Here is a 27,061-nt window from a genome sequence, read left to right on the forward strand (position 1 = left end):
TAGGGTGTAGGGTGTGTAGGGTGTAGGGTGTGTAGGGTGTAGGGTGTAGGGTGTGTAGGGTGTAGGGTGTGTAGGGTGTAGGGTGTGTAGGGTGTAGGGTGTGTAGGGTGTAGGGTGTGTAGGGTGTAGGGTGTGTAGGGTGTAGGGTGTGTAGGTGTAGGGTGTGTAGGGTGTAGGGTGTGTAGGTGTAGAGTGTGTAGGGTGTAGGGTGTGTAGGGTGTAGGGTGTGTAGGGTGTAGGGTGTAGAGTGTGTAGGGTGTAGGGTGTAGAGTGTGTAGGGTGTAGGGTGTGTAGGTGTAGGGTGTGTAGGTGTAGGGTGTGTAGGTGTAGGGTGTGTAGGTGTAGGGTGTGTAGGGTGTAGGGTGTGTAGGGTGTAGGGTGTGTAGGTGTAGGGTGTGTAGGTGTAGGGTGTGTAGGGTGTAGGGTGTGTAGGGTGTAGGGTGTGTAGGGTGTAGGGTGTGTAGGGTGTGTAGGGTGTAGGGTGTGTAGGGTGTAGGGTGTGTAGGGTGTAGGGTGTGTAGGGTGTAGGGTGTGTAGGTGTAGGGTGTGTAGGTGTAGGGTGTGTAGGGTGTAGGGTGTGTAGGTGTAGGGTGTGTAGGGTGTAGGGTGTGTAGGTGTAGGGTGTGTAGGTGTAGGGTGTGTAGGGTGTAGGGTGTGTAGGTGTAGGGTGTGTAGGTGTAGGGTGTGTAGGGTGTAGGGTGTGTAGGTGTAGGGTGTGTAGGTGTAGGGTGTGTAGGGTGTAGGGTGTGTAGGGTGTAGAGTGTGTAGGGTGTAGGGTGTGTAGGGTGTAGGGTGTGTAGGGTGTAGGGTGTAGGGTGTGTAGGTGTAGGGTGTGTAGGTGTAGGGTGTGTAGGTGTAGGGTGTGTAGGTGTAGGGTGTGTAGGTGTAGGGTGTAGGGTGTGTAGGGTGTAGGGTGTGTAGGTGTAGGGTGTGTAGGGTGTAGGGTGTGTAGGGTGTAGGGTGTGTAGGGTGTAGGGTGTGTAGGGTGTAGGGTGTGTAGGGTGTAGGGTGTGTAGGGTGTAGGGTGTGAGGGTGTAGGGTGTGTAGGGTGTAGGGTGTGTAGGGTGTAGGGTGTGTAGGGTGTAGGGTGTGTAGGGTGTAGGGGTGTAGGGTGTAGGGTGTGTAGGTGTAGGGTGTGTAGGTAGGGTGTAGGTGTAGGGTGTTAGGGTGTAGGGTGTAGGGTGTGTAGGGTGTGTAGGGTGTAGGGTGTGTAGGGTGTAGGGTGTGTAGGGTGTAGGGTGTGTAGGGTGTAGGGTGTGTAGGGTGTAGGGTGTGTAGGGTGTAGGGTGTGTAGGGTGTAGGGTGTGTAGGGTGTAGGGTGTGTAGGGTGTAGGTGTGTAGGGTGTAGGGTGTGTAGGTGTAGGGTGTGTAGGGTGTAGGGTGTGTAGGTGTAGAGTGTGTAGGGTGTAGGGTGTGTAGGGTGTAGGGTGTGTAGGGTGTAGGGTGTGTAGGTGTAGGGTGTGTAGGGTGTAGGGTGTGTAGGTGTAGGGTGTGTAGGGTGTGTAGGTGTAGGGTGTGTAGGGTGTAGGGTGTGTAGGGTGTAGGGTGTGTAGGGTGTAGGGTGTAGGGTGTAGGGTGTGTAGGTGTAGGGTGTGTAGGGTGTAGGGTGTGTAGGTGTAGGGTGTGTAGGTGTAGGGTGTGTAGGGTGTAGGGTGTGTAGGGTGTAGGGTGTGTAGGGGTAGGGTGTGTAGGGTGTAGGGTGTGTAAGGTGTAGGGTGTGTAGGGTGTAGGGTATGTAGGGTGTAGAGTGTGTAGGGTGTAGGGTGTGTAGGGTGTAGGGTGTAGTGTGTAGGGTGTAGGGTGTGTAGGGTGTAGGGTGTGTAGGGTGTAGGGTGTGTAGGTGTAGGGTGTGTAGGTGTAGGGTGTGTAGGGTGTAGGGTGTGTAGGTGTAGGGTGTGTAGGGTGTAGGGTGTGTAGGTGTAGGGTGTGTAGGGTGTAGGGTGTGTGTAGGTTGTAGGAGTGTGAGGGTGTAGGGGGTGTAGGGTGTAGGGTGTGTAGGGTGTAGGGTGTGTAGGGTGTAGGGTGTGTAGGGTGTAGGGTGTGTAGGTGTAGGGTGTGTAGGGTGTGTAGGGTGTAGGGTGTAGGGTGTGTAGGTGTAGGGTGTGTAGGTGTAGGGTGTGTAGGTGTAGGGTGTGTAGGTGTAGGGTGTGTAGGTGTAGGGTGTGTAGGGTGTAGGGTGTGTAGGGGTAGGGTGGTAGGGTGTAGGGTGTGTAGGTGTAGGGTGTGTAGGGTGTAGAGTGTTGTAGGGTGTAGGGTGTGTAGGGTGTAGGGTGTGTAGGGTGTAGGGTGTGTAGGGTGTGGTAGTGTAGGGTGTGTAGGGTGTAAGGTGTGTAGGGTGTAGGGTGTGTAGGTGTAGGGTGTGTAGGTGTAGGGTGGTAGGGTGTGTAGGGTGTAGGGTGTGTAGGGTGTAGGGTGTGTAGGTGTAGGGTGTGTAGGGTGTGTAGGGTGTAGGTTGTGTAGGGTGTGTAGGTGTAGGGTGTGTAGGTGTAGGGTGTGTAGGGTGTAGGGTGTGTAGGTGTAGGGTGTGTAGGTGTAGTGTGTGTAGGGTGTAGGGTGTGTAGGGTGTAGTGTGTGTAGGGTGTAGGTGTGTAGGTGTAGGGTGTGTAGGGTGTAGGGTGTGTAGGGTGTAGGGTTTTGTGTAGGGGTGTAGGGTGTGTAGGGTGTAGGGTGTGTAGGGTGTAGGGTGTGTAGGTGTAGGGTGTGTAGGGTGTAGGGTGTGTAGGTGTAGGGTGTGTAGGGTGTAGGGTGTGTAGGGTGTAGGGGGTGTAGGGTGTGTAGGGTGTAGGGTGTGTAGGTGTAGGTGGTGTAGGTGTAGGGTGTGTAGGGTGGTAGGGGTGGTTAGGTTTGTAGGGTGTAGGGTGTAGGGTGTGTAGGGTGTAGGGTGTATAGGGTGTAGGGTGTGTAGGTGTAGGGTGTGTAGGGTGTAGGGTGTGTAGGGTTAGGGTGTAGGGTGTGTAGGGGTAGGGTGTGTTTGTGTAGGGTGTGTAGGGTGTAGGGTGTGTAGGTGTAGGGTGTGTAGGGTGTAGGGTGTGTAGGGTGTAGGGTGTGTAGGGTGTAGGGTGTGTAGGGTGTAGGGTGTGTAGGGTGTAGGGTGTGTAGGGTGTAGGGTGTGTAGGTGTAGAGTGTGTAGGGTGTAGGGTGTGTAGGGTGTAGGGTGTGTAGGTGTAGGGTGTGTAGGTGTAGGGTGTGTAGGGTGTAGGGTGTGTAGGGTGTAGGGTGTGTAGGGTGTAGGGTGTGTAGGGTGTAGGGTGTGTAGGGTGTGTAGGGTGTAGGGTGTGTAGGTGTAGGGTGTGTAGGTGTAGGGGGTGTAGGGTGTGTAGGGTGTAGGGTGTGTAGGGTGTAGGGTGTAGGGTGTGTAGGGTGTAGGGTGTAGGGTGTGTAGGGTGTGTAGGGTGTAGGGTGTGTAGGTGTAGGGTGTGTAGGTGTAGGGGGTGTAGGGTGTGTAGGGTGTAGGGTAGGAGGATGCGGTGGGTCAGAGTATCCACATCCTGCAGGAGGGGTGGGAAGTGAACTACAGAATGGATAAGAAATATGTCCAGTACTTAGCGATGGACACGCCTGGCCCTTGCCTTAGCTTCTCTGGCAGTATTTTCACAGCTAAACCCTAATGTCTCAAGCATCCAGGTACAGCCTAGGTGGTTATCACAGGACCTAATAGGGACACAGGTGATGTCTGATGATGGTGGACAGTAGAGATCCCTAGAGCAAGTGGCTAGAATCCTCCATGCTTGTGTATGAGGAGGGAGTGATGAAGACCAGGGACATGGGCAGCCACTCCAACTAGCCACCCCAGGGAAGTAAGAATGCAGAGACCCTTAGATGCACCAGCAAGACACACCAGTTCAGACTAGAAGGACAGACTAGGCCCAAGTCCCACAAGCCTCGATACCTGCTGGCTTGGCAAGAGAGAAGAGAAAGAGACTGAGGAAGAAATGTCTGCTTGTGGCTCAGCCATGCTAGGCGGAGTTAAAGAGCTGAACTCCAGCCTGAGTCTCCACCTTTGGGGAGTGTTAGAGGAGGCTTGGAGCTTGTTCTAGGAACTCAGATGCTGGCTTCTGGTTAGTTCCTGACCCGAGGTAATGTTCTCAAACCAGAGCTAGAACCATGCTTAAGGGTGGGCCACACTGGGTGGCATACTGCTTCTCATGGGCCAGAAGCCAAGGTCATGTGGAGTTGACTTCTTGGGTTGCGGTTCTGCTTTTCAGTACCTGTCCCATACGGGAGGGAGAGTGTTCTGGAGAGGCCATGCATGTCGGAGATCTGTGGGACCCAGGATAGGAAAAGCCTCAAGTAGGGGTAGAGAAGTAGACACCCAGCAACCCAGCCCAAGAGCTCGCCGTGGAGACGTACCATTGACTAGGCTGGCATTTGCGCTACCTGCAGCGTTTGCAGGTGCTGCGCCGTCGGCCGCTGTGGGGGTGGGAGGGATGGAAAATGCAATGTCACAATGGAGAAGGCGACCACAGAGACATGAACCTACTGGGGATAATCACATGTCTTAATCTTGAAAAACAAAACTCTGCTGGAAAGTGAGGAACTCAAATTGGGGATGGGGGTGAAATGTTCCTATGGATGTCGTAGGGGAGGGTGGGGACTGAGACTCAGGACAGCATGGAGTGTGGTCAGATGCTCAGGTGGGATGGCACTTTATTAGTTATTTTTGAGATGGGGTTTTACTACGTAGCCATGCCTGGCCTGGAGCTGGCTCTGTAGAACAGGCTGGGCTTGAACTCACAGAGATGCACCTGCCCGCCTGCCAAGTGCTGGGATTAAAGGCACACACCACACAACCGGCTGGGATGGCACTTCTATGGTGACATCTGAACTGTGTTGGCTTAGCTGGTCAGGTGGGAACCCCACGGAATAAGGAAGTCCACTCCAGGGACTTGTCAATTCAAAATGCTCAGTGAGTGGTATATGGCCTGAACAGTTAGTTATAAGGGACCTTCCCTGTGACCACCATTGTTGTGTCCCTGAAGAACTGCTGTCAGTGGTGGCCACTACCCACTACTTCCTTCTCTTTCCCTGACCAGCTCATTGACGATCACTGTAGTAACCCCTACGTGAGATGTCTCACCCAAGAGGGACTTCTGAATGTCTCCTTTTATATCAGGGAGATCTTAACTTAGAAATTAACAATGGTATGGTACCACCAATTTTACCTTCATGGAGTTCTTTCTTGGGGCAGGGATATGGTTATGTGTGAAGCAAGAGGAAGGGACACTAGTGAGTGAGGTGGACACACTGTGTGCTAGGAGACAGGAGCTGAGACTGCTTAGTAGGGATGTTGGTTGTGGGATGCTATGATGACAAGAGAGGTACTGTATGGTAGTGTGTGGGGCTTCAATGGAGGTGCCATTTGGCCTGGGACATAAGGACAAGGGGGAAGAGTGAGTTTTTCTTGTCCTGATGGGCTAGAATACAGGAGATCAAAGAGGACTGTCTGAGGGGATAATCTCTAGTAGGCAGGGGTCTACTCCAACTATGTGCTGCTGATCTAGGGGCCCACGGCTGCAGCTATCCCTAAGAACCCATCTTCCCTGAGGGTTGTCTTACTGTACCTGGTAGCTGAAGGCCATCCCCCTTCTTCACACCTGTGTGATGATTTTTGAGACATGTTAATGAAGGAGAAGCACACACAACTTGTGTGCATATCACACCAGACCACCACCACCACACATGCTCATACACACACACACACACACACACACACACACACACACACACACACACCATGTATGCACATATGCATGTACCCACACACATATACCCATACACACACCATGCATGTACACACACGCACACACATGCATGTGCACACACAGATGCATATACACACAACACACACACAGACACATGCATGCATGTGCACACACACCCCTGCACATGAAACCATCCTGGACTCTGAGCTGTGTCTCTGGTTGACATGATGGGATGGGAAGTCCAAGGAGTCCAATTCTGGCTTTTCTGCCATAAGCTATTTATATTTCATCTTGACTCCTTATACAAAGCTGAATCTTGTACCTCTGTATTCTGGTTCAGTTTCAGCAAGGGACTCTGAATGATACCCAAGGGGCCACTGATGCCTGCTTTCCTCATGACATTGTCAGATATAGGATTCATCTGCAAGAGCTTCTGGGTATCTCTCCCTAGCCAGGCCCCACAGATATTGGAATATGGGTTCAAACTACTGCATTCTACCAATTTCTTAGCTTTGTCCTACTGCCTGCACTTAGTCTATTCACCCTAGCTACAGGTCCTTATTTACTCATCTCCTTGTCCCAATACCTGCTGGGACTCTCAGCCAAGACTTAGCCCCATTTTGAACTCAGCCCCACTTTGCTCTTCCCAGCATCTAGATTTCCCAGCTAACAGTGAAGCTTCACTGTTAATGCTCAGTACTGAAGGGACAGCTGTGACCCTAGGGGGACACACTGGAAAGGAGTTCTTCTCTCAGGTATCAGCAGCCTTTAGCCTGGATGCAGGTTTTGTATTCCAGTGGCCTCTGAGCAAGGGTAGCATACCTGCTTGAACTTGGGGAGGGCCACCTGCCCTGTTATCGACCTTTTCTAAGCTCCCAAAAGGTCAGAATATTGGGGAAGCTTCCCTAGAGCTTAGGAAAGGAGTCAAAGGCTTGACAGTCTTAGATGGCACTGTGCCCAAGACTGAGTATGGATTCTAGGTAAGGAGTTAGCTGTTCTGGCCTTTGGGCTCAGGACTTTTTATGTGAGCATCTCTCCTCTATTTCAAAAGGTATTTGTATCACAGACTGCTACTCACTGCACTGAGGGACACCAGGTAATAAGGACTTTTACTTTGAAAGGGTAAGTAGAACCAGGACTTGGGCATGGTGAGCTTCTGGGGAATCAGAGCAGTAAGCATGGGACCAATTTCAACCACCTTTCCAAGAATCACCTCTGCCCATGCCTGTGACTGTTCTGTGCTGGATGGATTGAAAACTCTGCTGGTAGAATTAACAATGTCAGAAGGAATATTTATGTGTGAAGACTTCTATTTAATAGTGAGGTGATGGGGAACCAGCTCCTTTTGGCTGCCTCTACTGTTGGAGACTGGAGATCGAAGGACATGCCCAGCATTCTGAGCCTGACCTTAAGGGAAAGGAGGGGCCTCTGTGACATGACTGGACAAGACAAAGACTAGGGAAGATGGAACATATAGAACCCACCCAACTCCAGCAGACCTTGAGGACAAAGGTGGCATCTATTGGCACAGGGCATGGTGTAGAAAGTGCTCTATAATGTGGAGTGAACAGATAAATGGAAAATGTGGCCTTAAAAGCTCCTTTCTTGCTTTTCGAATGTGTGTGTATAGGAGGCTTACCTTTTTTGTCTTTCTTCTCTTCCTCTTCACCACCAGCCCCAAGCAGGGTAAATATGATGCCAGTCTGAGAGTTCACACCCACAGCAGTCACCACCATCCGTCCTGAGCCCTCCATCACATGGGTTCCTGAGGAAGGTGTAACAGGGTTACTATCACATGGCCAAAGACTCCTCCACAAATGAACAAACGGAACAGGTATCCATCAGCTTGTAGCACCTTGCTCACTGAGATAATGAGTGGCACTTTCAGTTAGAGTTGGGCTTGAGACAGTATTACAAGATTGCTGTTGTCTCTCAGTTCTCTGTTCTACAGAAGATACAGACCCAGAACCTCCTATCCTGGCCTTGACAGCCACTTCCTGCTTGTTTCTAACCCCCACTTCTTCTTCCACTGTTCTTATAGGCCAAGCAGGTAACACTCTTTTCTTATGGATAGTATCTGAAATCAGATCTTATTCTGCAATCAAGGAGGAATGGGAACTAAGGCCTAGAGAGTACTGCTGAGGACTAGCTCACCTTCCCTCCTAATGGGGAGTTCAGGAGTTTGTGAACTGAGATGAGAAAACCTCAAATCATACACTCTTTCATGAACCTCAAAGTGAATTCAAAGTGTTTTCTCCCCATTATGAATGTACATAACAAATGGAACCTATCACCGCTAACAGCACACATAATTGTAGATACATTATAGACTCCAGGTTTTTTTCTTATGGTGGATGTTGACTATCATCTCTCTGACAGTGGACCAGTAATTTGTCTTCTTGTTTTGTGGGCTAATATAGAAACCCAGACATGACTGCTACACACTTTAAAACTACTTTATTACAACATAACTGGCTTCTGTAAGTCATCCTGTGCAAACCTTCCAAGTTTCATGCTGAGGATGTGGGTATAACTGTAACATCAGATTCCCTGGGGCATCTATTTGGCAAGAAAGAAAAGTCCAGGTGCTTCGCCTAGAAAGTTAGCACCACTGTTATTGTTGTCCTGGTTATTATTTGAGGTACTAGGGATTAAATCCAGGCCTTGTACATTCAAGGCTAATGCTCTACTGCAGAGTGCCTTCTTCAGTCATTTTTGAGACAGGTTATCATGTATCCCAGCCTGGCCTTGAACTTGCTGTGCTCTGAGGATGATCTTATACTACTGATCCCAATGTCTTAGCCTTTCTAATGCTGGGTTACAGACATATGCCACCAGGCCTGACTTATGTGGTGCTAGGGACGGAATCAGTGTATGCAAGGCAAGCATCCTACCAGCTGAGCCATATCTGAGCCTTTTGGCATATTTGAATTTTGAGACACCACCTTACTGAGTTGCCTAACCTTGGCCTTGAACTCACTCTGGCCTAGGCAGGTTTTGAACTGTGATTCCCCTGCCTTAGCCGCCTGAGTAGTTGTGACTGCAGGCCTGCATTACCACATTCAGATTATTTTTTTAGAATCTTAAATTTCTCAAAATGGGTTCCAGAAAGCCCTAGAAATCTTAGGTGTCTGGAAGGGCAGCTACTGAGAGAAGTGGCTCTACATCTACTTATTTATTTATTTATTTATTTATTTATTTATTTATTTATTTATTTATTTTTGTTTTATGCATACACATGTTTTGCTTGGATGTATCTCTGCACCATGTATGTGCAGTACTAAAAGGGGCCAGAAGAGAACATTGGATCTCATGGAACTGGAGTTACAGAAGGTTGTGGACTACCTCAGGGGTACTGGGAACTGAACCTGGATCCTTTGCAAGAGCAGCAAGTGGTCTTAACTGCTGAGCAATCTCTCAAAGCCATCTCTTTGGGGCTTTTGAATTACCAAGTCCTGCTTTTTGGAAGGTGGGCCTCTACTGTGCAGGCTCAGAGAGTGGCTGTCTTAGACACCACAGAGAACTTGTGGGAGATAAATGTTATTCCTGTGTTTGGATGGTAGAAGAAATGGGAGAATCAGGAATTCAAGAACATCCTCAGTTAAAGGACAACCTTAGCTATATATTAAGTTTGAGGGCAGCCTGGGCTACATGAGACCCTGTCTTAAGAAATAATAAGACAAAGCAAAGGTGGGAAAAGGTATTCTCTCTACCTCTCTTTGCACACTGGACTATCAACCTTCAGGAGATGGTAGTGCTGACACATGCTGAGACATGATGAACCCTAGGGACACTAAACAAAGTGGAATCTGAGAACCACAAGGTCCACAAGCTTCTGAATCCAGAGATAGAAGGCAAAGCGGGACTGCAAAGGGCTGCCAGAGGCTGCTAGGAAGTACCCAAGAAGCTGGAGTTTCATGAGATCAGACTGAGCTTTGTCTGGGGAAGGTGGAGTATCTCTGGGAGTGGAGGGTATCTATGTTGCAGGAAGGTGCTAAATGTCACTGAATCTGACAGTGGCTGCCTGGGAAGCAGACAGCAGCCATGTCTACCCAGTGAGTCTCTCCACAGTGAAGTGCAGGGTAGCCTCTGCCTTCCACTCCTCAGCCAGCTCTGGCACATTCAGTAGCCATATCTGCTCTATGAGACTATCCAGCAGGGCTAAGCTGAGCTACCACTCACAGTGTTCTGGGTGCCAACTCTGCTCATGTGCTGGGATGAGGGATTGACTGGATCATGAGACACACAAGGAAACTGAAGCTCCAGGAAAGCTTTGGAACACCTACAGTGTACACAAAGGAAACATTTGGAACACCTACTGTGTCCTGGAACCATGCCACACCCCTATCCTACAAGTAGTAATCTCAGCTCTCACACCAGGAGGAAACTGAGGCTGGAAGGCTGGAAGGGTGAGGTAGGTTTCCCCAGACCTCACACTGGTGAAAAGCAATGGCGAGCTTTAAAACTCTCTGTCTTTATAACCTAGGATCTTGGACACAGGCCATTTCTTCCAAGGGGAAATGCTCCAAAAGCGAGCCCTAAATTCTAGCTGAGGGGAGGCTGGCCTGGAGATGGCTATGCTGGTCCTTGGGTCCAGAGGCCACAGGAAGGCTGTTTTCCTCTGCCTAGCAGAGGAGGAATGGAAAAAGATGTGGGGGCCAATTTCCACCCACGATAAGCAGGCCTCAAATCACCTTCTAATCTAATCACTCCCATCACCCCCTGGGGCTGGCAGCTCCTGTGACCTGTTGCAGGTAGATAGGGGAAAGAGAAGGGGGGCAGGACAAAGAGCTCACCAGATCTGGGAAACCCCCAGGGACTTCTCCTGATGCTGGGACCCCCAACCATCAAATTATTTCCTTGCTACTTTATAACTGTCGATTTGCTACTGTTATGAATCATAATGTAAATATCTGACACTCAAGACCCTGTAGAAGGGTCATTTGACTTCCAAATGGGTCAAGACCCACAGGTTGAGAACCACTGTCCCAGGGGCTTGGCTGGCTCTCTGAGGCCTCAGCTGTGCAATCAGAGCTCAGGATCAGATCCCAGCCTTCTTGCGTTCCTTGTCTCCTGACCTCTGGCGCTTGACTGCTGACCCTGGGGCATATGAAGCCTTTTTTTGGAAGTTTGAGATGATCTTAAGGTTACGCAAACTGACCTAAGCTAGTGTTCATATTCCAGAATGTCACCTGCCTCTCAGGGACCTGCAGCACAGGGATTGCTGGGTAAGCGATGTGACTAATGCCTTTCTAGGCATCAACAGAACAACTGCAGCCTTGCTCTGGTGTCTGAAACCCATGGTGCTACAGACCTGGGCTTCTGGGATTTCTCAGCCCTTCTTTCTGCCCATTCTGATGTGTCATGGTTTGGTGTTTGTCCATCTATCCATCGTGGGGTCAGTTATGTGGATGCCTACAACCTGGTCTGGTGCTTCTGAAAATGAGATCTTTCTAGGTTCTTCTCCTTGTTCAGGATGAATTTGGGATTTGGTGAATGCTAAGCCAGAACTCACTTTCTCTATCTCTCCTCGGTTTTGCTGTGCTTTAAGCTGAGTGCAAGCCTGTGGGCTCCACGACAGACACGGACACAAGCTTCTATGGGCTCAGGGTCCTTTTAGGACCACAGCTGAATGGGACTGGGACAAGCAACTAGAACGTGACTCATCGTTGCCTTCTTTGACATCAGCTGTATCATGTGCCAGCAGGGCATTCTGAAACTGGGATTTGGGGGCAAGGTCTATGGATACCCGAAAACTAGTGCCTATGGGTCCCTGAAGGGTCAGCAGACAGGAAGGCTGGCAAAGGTTCCAGGCAGGGGTAGAGAGAGTTCAAGGCATCTAGTCATGGCAGCAACTCCAGGTCCACTGAGAGGAGCTGGAGTGGAGGAGGGGCAGCCTTGAGAGGTGGAAGGGGCAGGGTGGAACATGGAAATGAAGGAAAAGTCCTTGCTTCCACATATTCCTTTGAAGTGGAACAACCAACCATTTTATACATGAGCAAATAGAGGCTTGGGGAAGATGAAGAGTTGTCTGGGGTCCCTAGGCAAAGAGGTTAGAACCCAGCCTTGTCTCCATCAGCTATGAGGAAGGACATCCATGGGTGTCCTCAGTGTCTACAGACCCTGTGCCAGTGGCTCCCACTTTGTGAAACCACAGACACTCTATGAACCTTACAAGTAAACTGAGGCCCAGAGAAGGCTCCAACGATGCTTGCCTGCCTGTCAACTCCTGCAGCTCAAGGACTGGAACCAGGGCCAATGGAAGTGGGACCATCTTCTTATCTTTCACATGGCCCTGTGTTCCTAGAGGAGACTGCTTCCAGGATCCCTCACTCAGACCCCAGGACCTTTGCACTTGACATATCTCTGCCTGGAATACATTCCTCAATGTTCTGACTTTCGCCTGAAGGCAATGGTTTTCAACCTGTGGGTTGCAACCCCTTTGGCAAAGCTCTATCTCCAAAATAATTTCATTACCATTCATAACAGTAGCAAGAATACAGTTATAAAATAGCAACAAAAATAATTTTATGGTTGGGGGGTCACTACAACATGAGGAACTGTAATAAAGGGTCATGGCATTAGGAAGGTTGAGAACCACTGATTTAATGAAACTTCCTGAGCCAGGTGTTCCATGACTTGCTGAGATTCTTCCCCACTCCAGGGCCCCCTCCCCTCTCACTGCAGGCTGTCTTGTGTCTTTGATGGATTTACTGTCCCAAACTATTTGTTTGTGCATTCCTTCCTTGACTGCTGTCCTCAACCAGGTTCAAAATTCCAGCACAGCATAGTCCTTGTCTGTCCCATTAGCCACTGGCATACAGTAGGTGCTTAATAGAGACATGGATCTACAGACTAGTCTTATGTCAACTTGACACAGGCTAGAGTCATCTGAGAGGAGGAAACCCCAATTGAAAAAATGACTCCATAAGCCTGGAGTGGGGGCAAGCTTGCAGGGCATTTCTTAATTAGTGACTGACAGGGGAGGGCCTAGCCCATTGTGGGTGGTGCCACCCTGAGGTTGGTGATCCTGGGCTCTATAGGAAAGCAGGCTGAGCAAGCAATAGGAAGCAAACCAGTAAGCAGCACCCCTCCATGGCCTCTGCATCAGTTCGTGCTCCAGGATCCTGCCTGTTTGAGTTCCTAACTGCTTTTGCTGATCAATCATTATACGAAACTGGGTAAAATAAATCCTTTTGTTCCACAAGTTGCTTTTGGTCATGGTGTTACATCACAGCAATAGTAACCCCAAATAAGACACGCAGTGAATACATTCTAGATAAATACTTTCTATTACCTGAAAGACTCATGGATCTTTCTTTTGTATTGCCAGGTCATCCCACTCGCCTGCAGGAAAATGGACCAAGCGAGCTCCTAGCCACCCTCCAAACTCCGCTCACTACCACCTCCACTGACCTCTCTGCGCCATTCTTGGCTTTTGCATACCATTTCGTATCTCTCCTATGGGGTTAACTGTTTGAACAGGGCTTTTTCCAAAACTAGTTTGGACTGGAGATTCAACAGCATAGTCAGGCACTGAGGGCTCTTGGTATCTCCATAGGGAAGGGTTCCACAGAGGTGTTTTTCCCCTACAGGCTCTCCAGCCCATCTCTGGCCCCTGTTGCAGCCAGAAAAAACTTTAAAAAATGCCAATGCCACTAAGCAACTCCATCTACACAGCATAATGTCAGGATTCTGACTAGAGTTCAGAATTCATATATCTACCTCTCTCTATCTCTTGCTCCAGTGTGGTCTTACCTCTGAGCCTTTGCATTTGCTTTCCTTCCTTCCCTGTGAGCACCTCCCCAGGAGTGGCAAGTCTGGCTCCCTCACGGTGGGCGTCCAGAAAGACTGTCACTTTGCAGGAAACCAAGCCACTATAAGCTATGTTGCTGGAGTAGGACACCTTGTAATGTTTATGGTAATAGTGTCAGGCCTGGCCATGGCTCTGTGCATGGCAGGTATAATGTGAGCCTGTTTGAGAAAGCGATGGTGCGCTCATAGGGAGCTGATCCTGCCAGCAACTCCAGAGCCAGGGATGTGGCTGACGGCAAGGGCACTGTGGACTTTTGCTTACCTGACAGCAACATGGGGTCCTTATCCACAGACTTGCGCACCTGGTCAGACTCTCCTGTGAGTGAGCTTTCATCGATCTTGAGGTCATTGCCCTGGATGAAGAGGCCATCGGCAGGAAGGAGGTCACCTGGTTGGAGGAAGATAGGGGTTTTTTCAGTGGAGTCATGTGGACAGAGAAGCTGAGGCATCCAAGCGGGAGGTACCTACTAGGCCTCAGCATATAGATCCAAGATGGTGCCTGCAGTCCATGGGTGATAAAGCGACATCCTTGGGGCCTGATACAGAGCCATGAAACTATGCCTGCTTCATGGTCCTTCCTATGGTATATCCTTTGACCTGCTGTGTCTCTGAGGCCAGCATGCTCTGTGGCTCATTTTCTTATAGTCTTTTTGTGGCTTGGAGAAGATCTTTTATGTCAGATAAGGCTATTTTGGGTGGACTGAGGGTACCCCAAGCAAGTGAGCCACCAGGACTGTGAGGAAGCCCACTCCAATCTCCTCAGTCAGTGCCTACTGACCCAGGACATCTCTTATCCAAATCTCCTTTGGAGCTAGACTACTTGCTCTTTCAGTAGCAATATGACAGGCCTGGGATACTCACCTACCTATTTTGACTCTTGCTAACTCCCACCAGCTTGGAAAGATCTATCTGAAGCCAATTCGGGGATGGGTAATGGATTTTGTCTCATAAACCCACCCTGAGTATTGGTGAAGCTATGCTGGAAGACTTCTGAGACTGTTTTCTGACTAAGAGCAAAGATTGATTAGGCATGTCTGCTGCAGATGGAGGCTGGGGTACAATGGCATGTGTGTTATGAATCTTAACGTTTCTGATTTAACTGGATATGGGAAGCCTAGGTCTCCTCTGGGACCCTCAGGGCCTCAGAATACATCTTGCCACAACACAAGCTTTTAGGGACCCCACCCTATTCCCTGGATTAGGCTTTTTGTATCTGCCCGTCCTTTCCCACCTCTACCCAGACTCTAGTTCTAGAATCATAGACAGGACACTTACCATATTTGATCTGGGCAATGTCCCCAACCACAATCTCGGCCACAGGGATCTGGACCACCTGCCCAGCCCGGACTACAGTGAACTTCTGCTCCTGCTCAATTCGACTCTGCAGGCCCCTGAACTGCTTCTCCTTACTCCAGTCATTGAAGGCTGTGACGAGGACCACACAGATGACTGACAGCAGGATGGCAGCCCCCTCAATCCAGCCTGCTTCTGCTTCGCCTTCATCCTCTGCCCCACCCTGGGCCGTGGCACATCCTGAAGAGAGACAAGGAAGCACTGGGTTCTCAGGCCGGCAGACAAGAGCTGTCACATAGCTTAGCCATGCTAAGTAATCCCTGGTGGTACATCTGATCAGGTGCCTCTGTGCCATGCTCTGGGCAAAGGGCTTCTCCTGGTCACTTTATAGGGCACTTCTGTATGTCTTCCACAGATGGGAATGTTAAGGCTTCTCAGAGGGGTCTACTAACTTCCCAAGCTAGAAAGAGCAGGTGGAAATTGAGAATGCCATCCCAGGCAGGATGACTTCAATGACAGCATCTAAACCATACCTGCCCTGCCTCAGTCCTAGCTGTGAGATGAGCTTCAGTTTTCTCACGAGACAGGATTTCCTGTAGCCTGGGCTGGCTTCAAACTGCCTATGTAGCTGAGATGATCTTGGAATCCTGATTCTCCTGCCTCCGCTCTGAGTGCTGAGATTATACCACACCTGCAATACCATGGAAGTGGGAGAGTGGCATTGCTAACAACACCTCCTAGGGCTTGGGGACAGGGAAGTGGCAACTCCTGGGCATACCTAGCTTATAGTAGGCTCTCCCCAACTCAGGCCATAGCAAGGACAATGGGACCGAAGACACAGGCTGCTATCTGACCCAAAGTGACCCTGTACTCCACACTTGGCACTACTGAGTCCCCAGTATGGGCCCACAACTCTCAAGGTTGGCCAGCCCATGGCGAGGTGAGAAAAAGAAAAATGCCAATATGTGCAACATTGGAGGCTCTGACCGAAGGTTCACAATGCTAGGGTGTGCAGAGCCTATGGCTCCCCAGCCTCTTCCTGCTCCCAGCAGGGGTCCCAAGAGCAAGAGGCATCTGAAAATTTCTGAATAGAGAACCTGAGGCTCTGAGTGGCCAGGGGCCATACCCTGGGTGAGAGCTGGGTGATCTCATGGCTTGTATCCCAGGAGCAGCGTCTGACCATCACCTTTGGACAACTCAGAAGGGTGCCTTCCACAAGGCTTGGCTTGTAGAGGTACTGGGGAAGCCTCAATCCTTGTCTCTCAGATGTCCAAAGAAAGAAAAGAGGCACAGTGACTCAGCTGGAGTCACACTGGATCTAGCGTTGGGTCCAGGCCTGGAATCTGAGCTTAAATGTGTCTTGCCTTGAACCTCTGAGCCTCTGAGCCTACGGCAGGTGGATATCCAATTTGACCAATTGGGCATCCAATCTGATTCCAAAGAACAGAGAACAGCAGTTTCAAGAGATCTTAACAGAAGCTTCTGGAAACCCAGGGGTCAGAAGCATCAAGACAGGAAGGTCAGGGAACGCAAGGGAAGATAAAGGATCACCGTGGTCAAGCAACACGTGTTGCTGAAGATTTCTGGTCTCCAGCTAAAGCAGTATTCCTCAAAGTAGACACCTGAAGGGCTTTCAAGGCTCTCTGTCCTCTTGAAAAATGTAAACCGTCTCAGTAATGGTAAAACTGTTCAACCAGACCACTGTTTGGTGGTAACGTCTCTTACAATGGTGTTGCAGAGCCAGCCCTGAACTCAAATCTCAACTGCAGATTGCAATGTGGATATTTCACCTCAGTGCCTCCATTTTCTCATCAGCAGAATGGGGTGATCACAGTTGGACCCCTCCTCAGGTGGTCACATGGTGAAGAGGGCCCTCCTTGTGAAGTGCTCAGCATGGGGTCCCAGGGGCTCAAGCCTTGAGTTCATGGCACAGAGCAGGAAACACCTGGAACTCAGTCACCTGAGATAAAGGAACTGAGGGACTGTGGCCCTGTGTTACTCTGAGGGCACCCACAGAGATACAACCCCTGTCGCAAGCACAGGAAGAACATGGAACCTTAGAGTCAGACTCCTCATGCTGTCAACTCCCAGTGTCAGAGACTTCAGCCTGACCAACTACAGATGGGAAAGCATCAGAGATACCGCATCTGTACAGAGCATGCTCAGGCCTCTCTTGTCATTACCCCCTAAGTAACATGACCTAATAGATGTTCACACAGCTGTCTTATTGGGTGTTATCAGAAACCCAGAGAGACTTTCAAGTACACAGGTTATAAATAATACCCACAGAAGGTTCCGGCAGGACCCAGGGATGACTGTATACACTCTGATACATGAGGACAGGGAAGGGAGGACTTGAATCCAGAGCCCGATACTTCATTTTGTAGAATGTAGCCCTGCTTCTTGACACATGCTCTGTAAAGGACATGCCTGTTTTCCCTGGTATGCTTCTTCAGAGTCTCCATGGGGCTGTTATTGGAAGACTTGACACCTAGAGTCAAGTCAGTGTATCACTCTGAGATTCCGGACTCAGAAAGACCCAGATTCAAAGTCCAGGCCCTGCTTTGCAATCCTAGGTAAGTAACTGACTCAGCCTCTCTGAGCTCCCCCAAACCATCTATAGCACATGCTGGGTACTGGTGCTGAAACTCTCCCCTTTTCCTGAGTGCTCTACAGACCCTGTGGACCCTGCAGTCCCGGGATCTGTGTCCCTTCTGCAGTCTCATCAGGATTTGATATACCTGGACTTGAGCCCATGTTCCCTAGGGTCCTTTACTTGCATGACACCTGACTTACTATGGGCCCAGGCATGAGTTTTCTCATTATCACACTGAGGGTGGCCTAAGGCCCACGTATCTGAGGACCATTCTATGCAACCATCCTCTCCTCCCAGCCAGTACCTTCTCTTGCCCAGTAGAATGCAGACCACATATCAGCCAGCATAAGAACCTCCCGGCTGAGACGCTGGCTCTTGGGTAACACAGCAGGTGGATTCCCCTATGGGGCTACATGCAGGATGCTTAGAAGGCAGGTGGGAAGTCTTCATTCTCTCCTTGGGAACTTGGCTGTGAGGAACCTGTCCTGTCTCGCTTCCTCTACTGCTTTCCTAGTGGGACTCAGTGCAGCCAGCTGCTCTCCAGCCAAAGTGTGGCCAGATCAGGAGCAGTGAGGTGCAACAGGGCAGAGCCAGGGCAACTTGGGTCACACTCCAGCTACCAAGCCATGATCTTTGGGCCCTGGGTTTGTATACCTCAGAGACTGTCATGGCAGCAGCCATCTGTCTGAAGCCATAGAGGGGTATCTCTTTGGTACATCCCAGACCACCGTGTCATGTCCTACCTTGGCCTCTGCCAGCTGCTCCTCATCTCATTCTGCTCAGCAGGGCCACAGGAGGCCACTGGTGGCGGGTGACTCAGCTTCAGCTCCCTCTGTAGAGCTGGATGTTTTGGCCAGAGCCACAGAGTTTCAGCTCTTGGTGGGGGACCTTAGCATATCCTCCATGGCTCAGGAGCTCATACAAATAGCAACTAGTTCCTCCCGGGTCTAGCTTGATATGTATAATTTTTTTACCCATCATCAGCGATAACTTCCCTTTGCAACAGATAGGACTATTACAGAAAACCACAGCCAATCAAAATCCAGAGCTGTGGCACGTAGTCCCAGTGGGTCATCCACAAAACATCCCCACACCTAAGGGCCAGGGAACATTTAGGAAGAAGGGGCAGGAAGACCACAAGAGCCAGAGGATCAGGGATTATGCTGTGAGATTGTGTCACATCAGAAGCTACACTCATAAAGTCATATCAACATGACTGCCCAGCCATGAACTGAACAAGGACAACACCAGTGAAGACACCAAACTGCACAGGGAAAAGCCCACAAGACCTCTCAGCCTTATACAAGGAATTATAGACAATAGGGTCAAACTGGGAGCAGGAGAGGTGGGCCTCCCAGGGAAGAGCACACCCGTTGGTTGTCCAGTGCCAAATGGTCAGCCCTGAAGACATGCATACACCTAACATTATATGAACCCATGAGATTATATTCAGGAATATATATATATATATGCAAACACACATATGCAATAACAATAGAAGAAAGGGACACCATGAATTTGAAGGAGAGGCGGGAGGGGTATGTGAGAGGGTTTGTGGGAAGGAAAAGGAAAAAGAGAAATGTAATGCAATCAAATTACAGTCTCAAAAACAAACAAATAAAAACAACACAGACATAGTATCTGTCTCCAGGGTTATTGTGTGGATTAAGTGAGTGGGAAATGGCCTTGTGCCACAACAGCTCCCAGTTGAGGGAGCTACAGAAACTGTTGTTAGCCTGACCGTCTGCATCTGCAGTCTTTCACATTTGCCGAAACCACAAGGAAGGCTGTCCAGAGTTCATCTCTCTTACTTCCCTATGGGGACGTCCATCCCAGGATCCACGTCAGAAAAACCTTACCTCCCTGCTTGTTGCTAACCTGACCTATGAAACACACCCATCTTCCCTTTCTACCCTGGATGCTAGGAGGCTCAAATCAAGCTTAAATGTGAGTCACGGTAGCGATTACAACTGGCTTTTATTCGCCTTCCCTCCTATCCTGTACGGAAAGAGCTCGCCTGGTGCGGGGCTTGAGTCGTGGCAGGAGCATGGCCTGGTAAGGCTGTAGGGCAGCTCAAACCCCTCACCAGATGCACCACCTTGCTGCTGGACTTGAGAGTCTTTGTGGGACAGGAGACACTGTTCCTTCATAAATTATGTAGTCTATGATATTTTTTAAGAATAAAAGAAAATGAACTTAGATATTGAGTGACCCAGAGCAACTTAACTTTCTCTTCATACCTCAGTTTTCTCATCTTTAAAGTAGGCACAAGCCCTGAGCTGGGCATACTGGAAGTGCCTAATGAATGCTCACCATAGCTATTACTACAGTTGGTCTAGCCTTGCACTCATAGGTGGGCTGACTAGGCTTTGGGCATGTATTGGTTTACGTGGCTGAGCCCTGGCAAGCTTGGTCCCCCTTGTAGTGTTGTGGGTGCTGCACGCACATAGACCCTTGCACATGCTGTGTGCCATCAGGAGCACCCAGGGCACCCTACCTTCATTGCTCTCTCCCGGTGGGTGGTAGAAGGACAGTCCCAGGGAGATGATGGCCGCGATCTCCAGGATGATGAGTGTCACGTCCTGTAGCGCTTCCCACACCAGCTGCAGGAAGGTTTTTGGTTTCTTTGGAGGTATGAAGTTTTGCCCAAAAATCTGTTTCCTCTTTTCCAGGTCTGGAGCAGTGCCCGGCAAACCTGTGGACAGAGGGCAGACAAGTTGGGCTGGGGCCAGGAGAGATGCATGCCTGTCGCTGGGAACTGAGGAGGTTCCAGGTAATGCATGTCCTGAAGGGGGCCCTGCTAAATGAATGAGAACCTAAAAACATGGATGCTTCCAGACTCAAGGGGACATTCCATCCCTATAAACGTGATGCCAAAGAACATCTCACACACCTGACTTAGGACATCAGCCCAGTCTAGCCCAACTCACTACAGCTCAGCAGTTATATCACACGAGGCCTCCTTTGTGCTAACATGTTGAACATCTGCTATAATTTATTGAGTATTGGGCTGAAGGTGACCACCAGAATGACTGTCACCCAGTCACAAGGCTGAAGGATTCTTAGCCCAGACCTTTGTAAGCTACGGAATCTGTGACTATCCAAGCCTTCCTCCCAGGACCTGGCAGGTGACCTGCCTTGGGAAAACACTCTCTGAAATGTGAGTAATCCCAGAGCATCTTGGATCATCCAGGTGTCCCTCTGGCCAGAGATAAGTGTCCTCATGGGTGATGCTGACCCAGGCAGGTAGAGGGTGGTGTAACGGAGTGGACAGAGTTTGGAGGGAGAGAGCTACAAACAAGGACCTCAGAGTCACCAGGAGCTGAAGGAGGTTGGAAATAGCTTCTCCTCATAGATCTAGGGCAGAGTCTGGCCAACACTCTGGCTTTGGACTTGGCACTCCAGAGAGAAGCCATTCCTGGCTCGAGGCTACCCACTTTGGGACAGTGTGCTCTAGTGAGCATGGCAGTAACCATGCAGCTTGTGCCTACCCTGATTTTGAGTTTTCACACTCCTCTTAACCACAGTAGAACTTGGAATGCCATTTAATCTCTCTCTCTCTCTCTCTCTCTCTCTCTCTCTCTCTCTCTCTCTCTCTCTCTCTCTTTTGTTTTTCTAGACAGGGTTTCTCTGTGTAGCCCTGGCTGTCCTGGAACTCACTCTGTAGACCAAGCTGGCCTCAAACTCAGAAATCTACCTGCCTCTGCCTCTCAAGTGCTGGGATTAAAGGCATGCACCACCACTGCCCGGCTTTAATTTAATTTATCATAATGATTTTCCTCTGGGCTTTGAATCCGGCCTGACCCTCAGTTTCTCCTTCTGCTACAGTGATGGTTATGGTGGTGGTGATTGTAAGATTGATGGTGGTGGCACCTAACTCACAGGGTCGTATGTTGCTCAAGTCAGCAAGTATTTCTTTTGTTCCTGTGAGGTGTAACAACCCTGCTGCAGATCCTGGGGCAGAGCTGAGAATGAGACAGCACAGCACCAGCTGGGAGCCAACCTCCATGTAGACACATATGTGCATTACTGTGAGATTCATATTGGGGGCAGCAGATGCTCAGGTGGTTGCGTTGTGGCTCCTGGACCAGAGGCAGTATGGACAGCCAGGGAAGCCTTTGTCTGCATCTGTCAGTGGGGTCCACTGACAACCCACCAGCTCTCTGTTGCCTAAATAACTCCCTAGCCTCCATCATGCACCTGACCTCTGACCTTGCTACACTGGAATTGCCTCATTATTTCCAGATGGAAGTCATGTGTCCTATCTTGTATTGCTTTTCCTCTGACTTCTAGGCTATAACTGAGGTCTTCTCTTTCACTCTCTGCCTCCATCCCAGCCCACCCAGCCATGCCTGGCTGGCTTCTGACTCCCCCTGACCTGGCATACTCACACGAGCCCTCCACACGGTCTCCTTCTGGATCCATCTGTACTAACACGTGGATGACTAAGGACTATCGAGTCCTTCATTAAGTATGCAGAGATTGGTGGGATGAGCCCCAGTACGGGAATAGGTGTGTGGCAGGGACCCGGGCCACAGCAGGGTCCTGCCCTATGGCCTGTGCTTCTTACTGTTGTTGATGTTGTTGTCATTATTATTATTGATGTGTGTGTGTGGACACATGTGTGCCACAGCATGTGTTTAGAGACCAGAGGAAAACACTGTGGAGCGAGTCCTTTTTGCTCACCTTCGTGTCAGCTCTGGGACTCTCTGGCTGTCAGGCTTGTGCAGCAGGAATCTTTACCACTGAGCAATCTTGCCTGCATCTGGCCTGTGCCCTTTCTGAGCCTCCTTGCTCCTACACAGCACACCCTCTGTCTCACAGGGCCAGACTGCAGCCACCTTACTGCATGCCAGCCCTGGCCACGATGGGTTATGGGTTTGTGGGATGAGTCCTTTCATGCTCTGGGGCAAATGTTGGTCTGAGGGCCCATAGGCTGGCACAGGGGGCTTTAGACTCATCTCACTCACCACTGCAGGCTGCATGTCTGAGTGTAGTGAGGTCCAAGCATGAGGAGTTAGGCCTCTATAGGCTCACAGGATATCACAGGATAGTTAAGGTGGGTGGAGTCAGGGGTGGGGTGCACCTTTCAAAAAAACCAAAACCAAAACAACAACAACAACAACAACAACAACAACAACAACAACAACAACACAGTCCTTTAGTCTTTTCCTGGGAAGGCAGAAGCCCGAGGCATGCTGAATTGGGGACTTAGGATTTAGCTATTATAGTTTCTGGGGACTGAACTCATGGCATCAGGCTTAGTGGCAAGAGCCCTTACCTGCAGGGCCAGCGGGCTGGCCCCTAGAAGGTGTTATAACCTGGAGTTTGGGTTATGTTTTAGTCCTCTATAGGACCATCCACTGATGCAGCCTTTCAGCCCATAGTCTCTGAGTTTCTAAGAAACCTGGAGAGAGTAGTGTACAGGCAACAGGTCAGTGGCTCATGGCTGTAAGCACTTAGGGGCTTGCAGTCCAGGCCTGGGCTTCAGGGAAAGCAGAGAGAAAGGTCAAAATGAGGCCATCCTCAAGACCCAGAGTGAGAGGGAGCATAGCTTACTTGGTACCCAGGGATCTTGCAGTGGCCTCTCTGGGAGGCAAGGGAAGCCCTTGGCAGCCCAGTTCTCATCTGCATAGCAAGAACAAGGAGGCATAACTGGCTGGGCCATTTACTTTATGGAGGATGAGGGCTTCTCTGTGGTGATTAACTGTCCCAATTGTCCTGTGCTGGGCTTCTCATTTGGGATGTCCACACAGAGAACAAACCCAGCCTAGCATGGTCCTGGGGACTTCAGAGGCAGTGTGTCTTCCTCTCTGCCCTGTATCTCAGCATCCCTGGGCTTTATTCTTTTAACCTCAATTATCCCATTTTCTGGACTCTCTGGAGAGACGTGTGCTCCTTATTTGTGCATACCAAGTGGGAGTGAGATTAAGCTTTCTTCTAGGAGTAACCGTTATTGAGGGTGGGGGACCTCTGAGGATGGAGCTCCAGAAGCCATGCTGAGATTTGCCAGGCCTTGCTATGAGTCCCTATTCTGAGCCCCCATTTTCCCATCTAGACACCGAGGTCTTCACTAAGATGGGGTCCCCAGAGGATCCTGGGATTCCTGAGCAATTGTGTTGGAGGTCTGTTTTCACATGTGTGCGTGAAGACATTGGGCACGCATGGTTCCTGTGACCTGGCATCTATGGGGTGAATGGTGGACAATGTGGGAGTCAGTTCTGGGGTCAGGAGAGGTCAGGTCACAGCTCTGAGGTTCTTTCATGCTGGCCAGACCCTAAGATCTTGGGTCCTGTGTCAACAGACGGGAACGGCACAGCATAGCATAGTTGTGGGCTAGCAGGTCTGGTGAAGGACTCAGGAGGGAGGCCACCAAAGATGGATGAAACTAAGATACAGGGCACATTGGCCCATTGATGTGGGTCCCTGTGGAGAAATCTTCCAAGCTTCTATAAAGCAGAAGGCTGGAATTCAATACAAGGTCTCCCTTTTGGAGATAGTTTGGGGTTAAACTCAATATACCTATGGGCTGAGTTCAGCCCCAGTTGCCAGTATGAACCATCTAAGGCCATGTGCATTAGCAACTAGGGGTTACAAACTGCCACACTACCATGGCCACCATTGACTACTATGAGAAACCATACCCTTAACACTGCCACTGACTGCCGTGTCCCCACTGTCCCCACTCCTACTACTGTCCTGGGCCTGGATGTTGGGCACTTTTTTTTTCTTGCCATGCTAGAGATAGAACCCAGAGCCTTTTGTATGTGTTTAGAAAATTCTTTATCTTGGAGACACACCCCAGCCCAGGCCCTTCTGTCTATATGCACCTTCTGTCTATATGCACCTTCTGTCTGTGTGCACCTTCTGTCTGTGTGCACCTTCTGTCTGGGTGCATCTTCTGTCTGTGTGCACCTTCTGTCTGTGTGCACCTTCTGTCTGTGTACACCTGTCTTAGCTGTCAGAACCCCAGCAGAGTATCAGCACTCTTCTATCTGGGTCAGGAACTTGACTTGGACTTCTCTCTCTTTGTTATTTGACCCTGAGTAGATTTGACACTCTTTCTGGAGTGCCTTGGACAACTGTGCTGGAGGATTCCCAGGAACCAAGACTCTATCAGAGCTTTGTACATAGTCAAGTTCCTGAGTCATGTCATAGACCTGGACACTGAGGCCTAGGGTCCTGCTACAGGCAAGGTCAGTGATAGAAGCCCAGCAGCCACCCAGCCCTTCCCAGCATGATGTGGCTGGATACAGACTAAGCAAGCTTCTAGAAGCCTACAGTGCCTGCACCTGATGTCGGGCCCACAGCCATGCAGGTGGCTTCAGGGTCCTGCTATTTACATCTAATAAAACAATAGCAGTTCAAACTAGACAGTGTCCGAGAGGCTTCAGATGACAACCTGGGACCCAGCATGAGCAGGGGACTGTGGGTGCCTGCACATGTGTCCAAGGCTGGAGCTGGGTCAGGATCCCTGTGTACCTTGATGGTGGTTCACTGATAACATTAGCTGTAACAGCTAGGATGGAGTAAAGGATGGGTATTAACAGCCCTGGGTTGTGGCTGTGTGGGGGACTCCATAGATGCTATCCCTTGCCAGAGGCTGGCCCAATGGGCAGCTCCCAGGAGCCAGCTACTAGGGACTTGCAGCAATTAGTGGAAATTAGGAACTAGGATAAGACAACCTGGACTGCTCCTGGCTCTGTGTCCTCCGGTAGGTGACCTCCCCTCTCTGGGCCTCATTTTCCTATGCCAGACATCTGAATGATAATAACGCCTTCCTTTTCTGTGCTCAGAGTAGCACAGGACCCAATGGCTGTCAGCTGCTAGTGCTATTGTTATGAGCCACCTACATAAAAAGCACCTACAGGTGTGGGGTCTCAACCTGGCCTCACACTGTAGCCATGGTAGCATTTAAAGTGTATTCATGCCTGGGTCCCGATGCTAGCTTCTGACTGAACTGGGCAAGGCCATGTCTCGAGGTGGAAAGAACTCCCTGGGACCTTGCTGTGCTACTGGGGTATGGTGGTCCTCAGACTAGAAGCCTCTCCCAAGAACTGGGGGAAATGCAAATTCTCAGGTGCCACCTGGACTGCTGCATAGGTCAGTGGATGGCCCTGTCACCTGTGTGGTTACAGCTTCTTCAGGAGTGGGAAGTGCAATCTCTGTGTGGAGCTGTTGGCCTGGAGAGGCAGGACAAAAGGAAAATGACTGCTAGGTGACCTTGGGCCTAGAGCCCTTGGAAGAAATGACACCTGTAGGCCTTGGGTCAGTGGCTAGCCTGATAAGAACATCAACTGGTCCTGATCACGTGGTGGTGGGTCACCGAGTCTGGACCCAAGGATTCGCCTCTTTGCTCACTTCTTTAGGGTTTCCAGTTTCCAGGAGACCTGTCTGACTCCTTGGCATTTCTAAGCAACTTCTGGGTTCACAGCCTCCAGGAGGCTACAGTTGATGCAGAAAGTGCATCTGGCTGAGAACTTGACTGACCCAGACATGGGGCTGAGGAAGACTGGAGGAGGGAGCTAGAACCCTGGCAGGGAGAGAAAGGGGCAGGAGGAGGAGGGGACGGAGGAAAGCAGTCAGGGACTCACCCTCACATTCCACTCTGAAGAGTTCCCAGCCCTTCACAACCACCCTGCTCCTGGTCTCCTGTGACCTCTCTGAGGTCGTTTCAAGACATCACATTTACTGCCTTCTCCAATAGGTCACAGGTTCTGCTTATACCTGGCAGTGCTTTTTCAGTCTTAGCTCCTAGGCTCTTACCCAGGGCCCCCTACCCTGCCTTCTTCCTTCTGTTGACTGTCATGTTTAGTCTCCAGGGACCCTGGTGGGAGTTTACCACCTCCTCCTGAGAGCCTTTTTTGATTTACACAGCAGGAACAACCTAGGCTTCTTACTGTTCCCTGATTACCTCCTCCCCCCCTACCCCCCATCACCAGCGGACACTTCACTCACACGCATTGCTCAGGCTAGCCCCCGGGCTAGGCTTTGGCCTTGGGTGGGGACATGGTAGGGTGGTACATGAGCCTCAAACCCTGACTGAGACCTGATTTTGCTGCTTCCGTCTTCTGGACACTGACACTCAGCATCCTGAAGGGGCCCCAAGAAGCCTTCTACTCTGTCCCACCTCTTTAGGGATCAGGGATGGGGATGTGGGTGCCTAGGCTGCTCAGACACTTGAACACAGCAGAAATCCTTGTACTTCCTGGAAGCCATGCAAGCTTAGCTTGGATTCTGTGGAACAACTGCACACATATAGGTCTCCCCTGTGGCTTGAGTCCATCAGGGTCATGGTAGGTAGCAGGGTTAGCTACTATCCAGTGCACATGCCAGGCACATGTACAGCCTCTGATCACATCCTGGTTCTTGATGGGGGTGGGTCATAAAGTTATCTCTTGATATTTGGAAGTTTTGTGGATCCAGAGTCTCTGGTGATTACGAATGCTCTCAAGGGCAGTGGGCATGTTTACTGGTGTACAGACCTGGTACATACACACACACACACACACACACACACACACACACACAGTCCACAGCAGACACGACACTACATGGTCACATCACTGACTGGTTTCTCTGCAGAGGCCTCTAGTGTACTGTACACACAGGGACATGGTGGGGCACATGGGCCTCTAACCTGACCCGGGAGCAA

The 27,061-nt window shown here is 50.2% G+C and overlaps 1 protein-coding gene across 12 annotated transcripts in view; it reads right to left on the minus strand.

Moving 5' to 3' along the window:
• Atp2b2 (ATPase plasma membrane Ca2+ transporting 2) overlaps positions 1-27,061 on the minus strand; it is a 305,270-nt gene that overhangs the window by 58,583 nt on the left and 219,626 nt on the right. For 6 of the 12 annotated variants that reach the window (XM_076940274.1, XM_076940279.1, XM_076940275.1 and 3 more), the window contains 6 exons: positions 19,904-20,101; positions 14,793-15,050; positions 13,780-13,905; positions 7,342-7,467; positions 5,562-5,594; positions 4,351-4,410 (listed from right to left, as the gene is read on the minus strand). In XM_076940274.1, the coding sequence (XP_076796389.1) occupies positions 4,351-4,410; positions 5,562-5,594; positions 7,342-7,467; positions 13,780-13,905; positions 14,793-15,050; positions 19,904-20,101 (801 nt within the window). The remainder of the gene's footprint in view (positions 1-4,350; positions 4,411-5,561; positions 5,595-7,341; positions 7,468-13,779; positions 13,906-14,792; positions 15,051-19,903; positions 20,102-27,061) is intronic. The other 6 variants (XM_034511427.2, XM_076940283.1, XM_076940278.1 and 3 more) reach the window with 1 other exon arrangement.

This window comes from Arvicanthis niloticus, chromosome 9, assembly GCF_011762505.2.
Source record: "Arvicanthis niloticus isolate mArvNil1 chromosome 9, mArvNil1.pat.X, whole genome shotgun sequence".
Taxonomy (NCBI): domain Eukaryota; kingdom Metazoa; phylum Chordata; class Mammalia; order Rodentia; family Muridae; genus Arvicanthis; species Arvicanthis niloticus.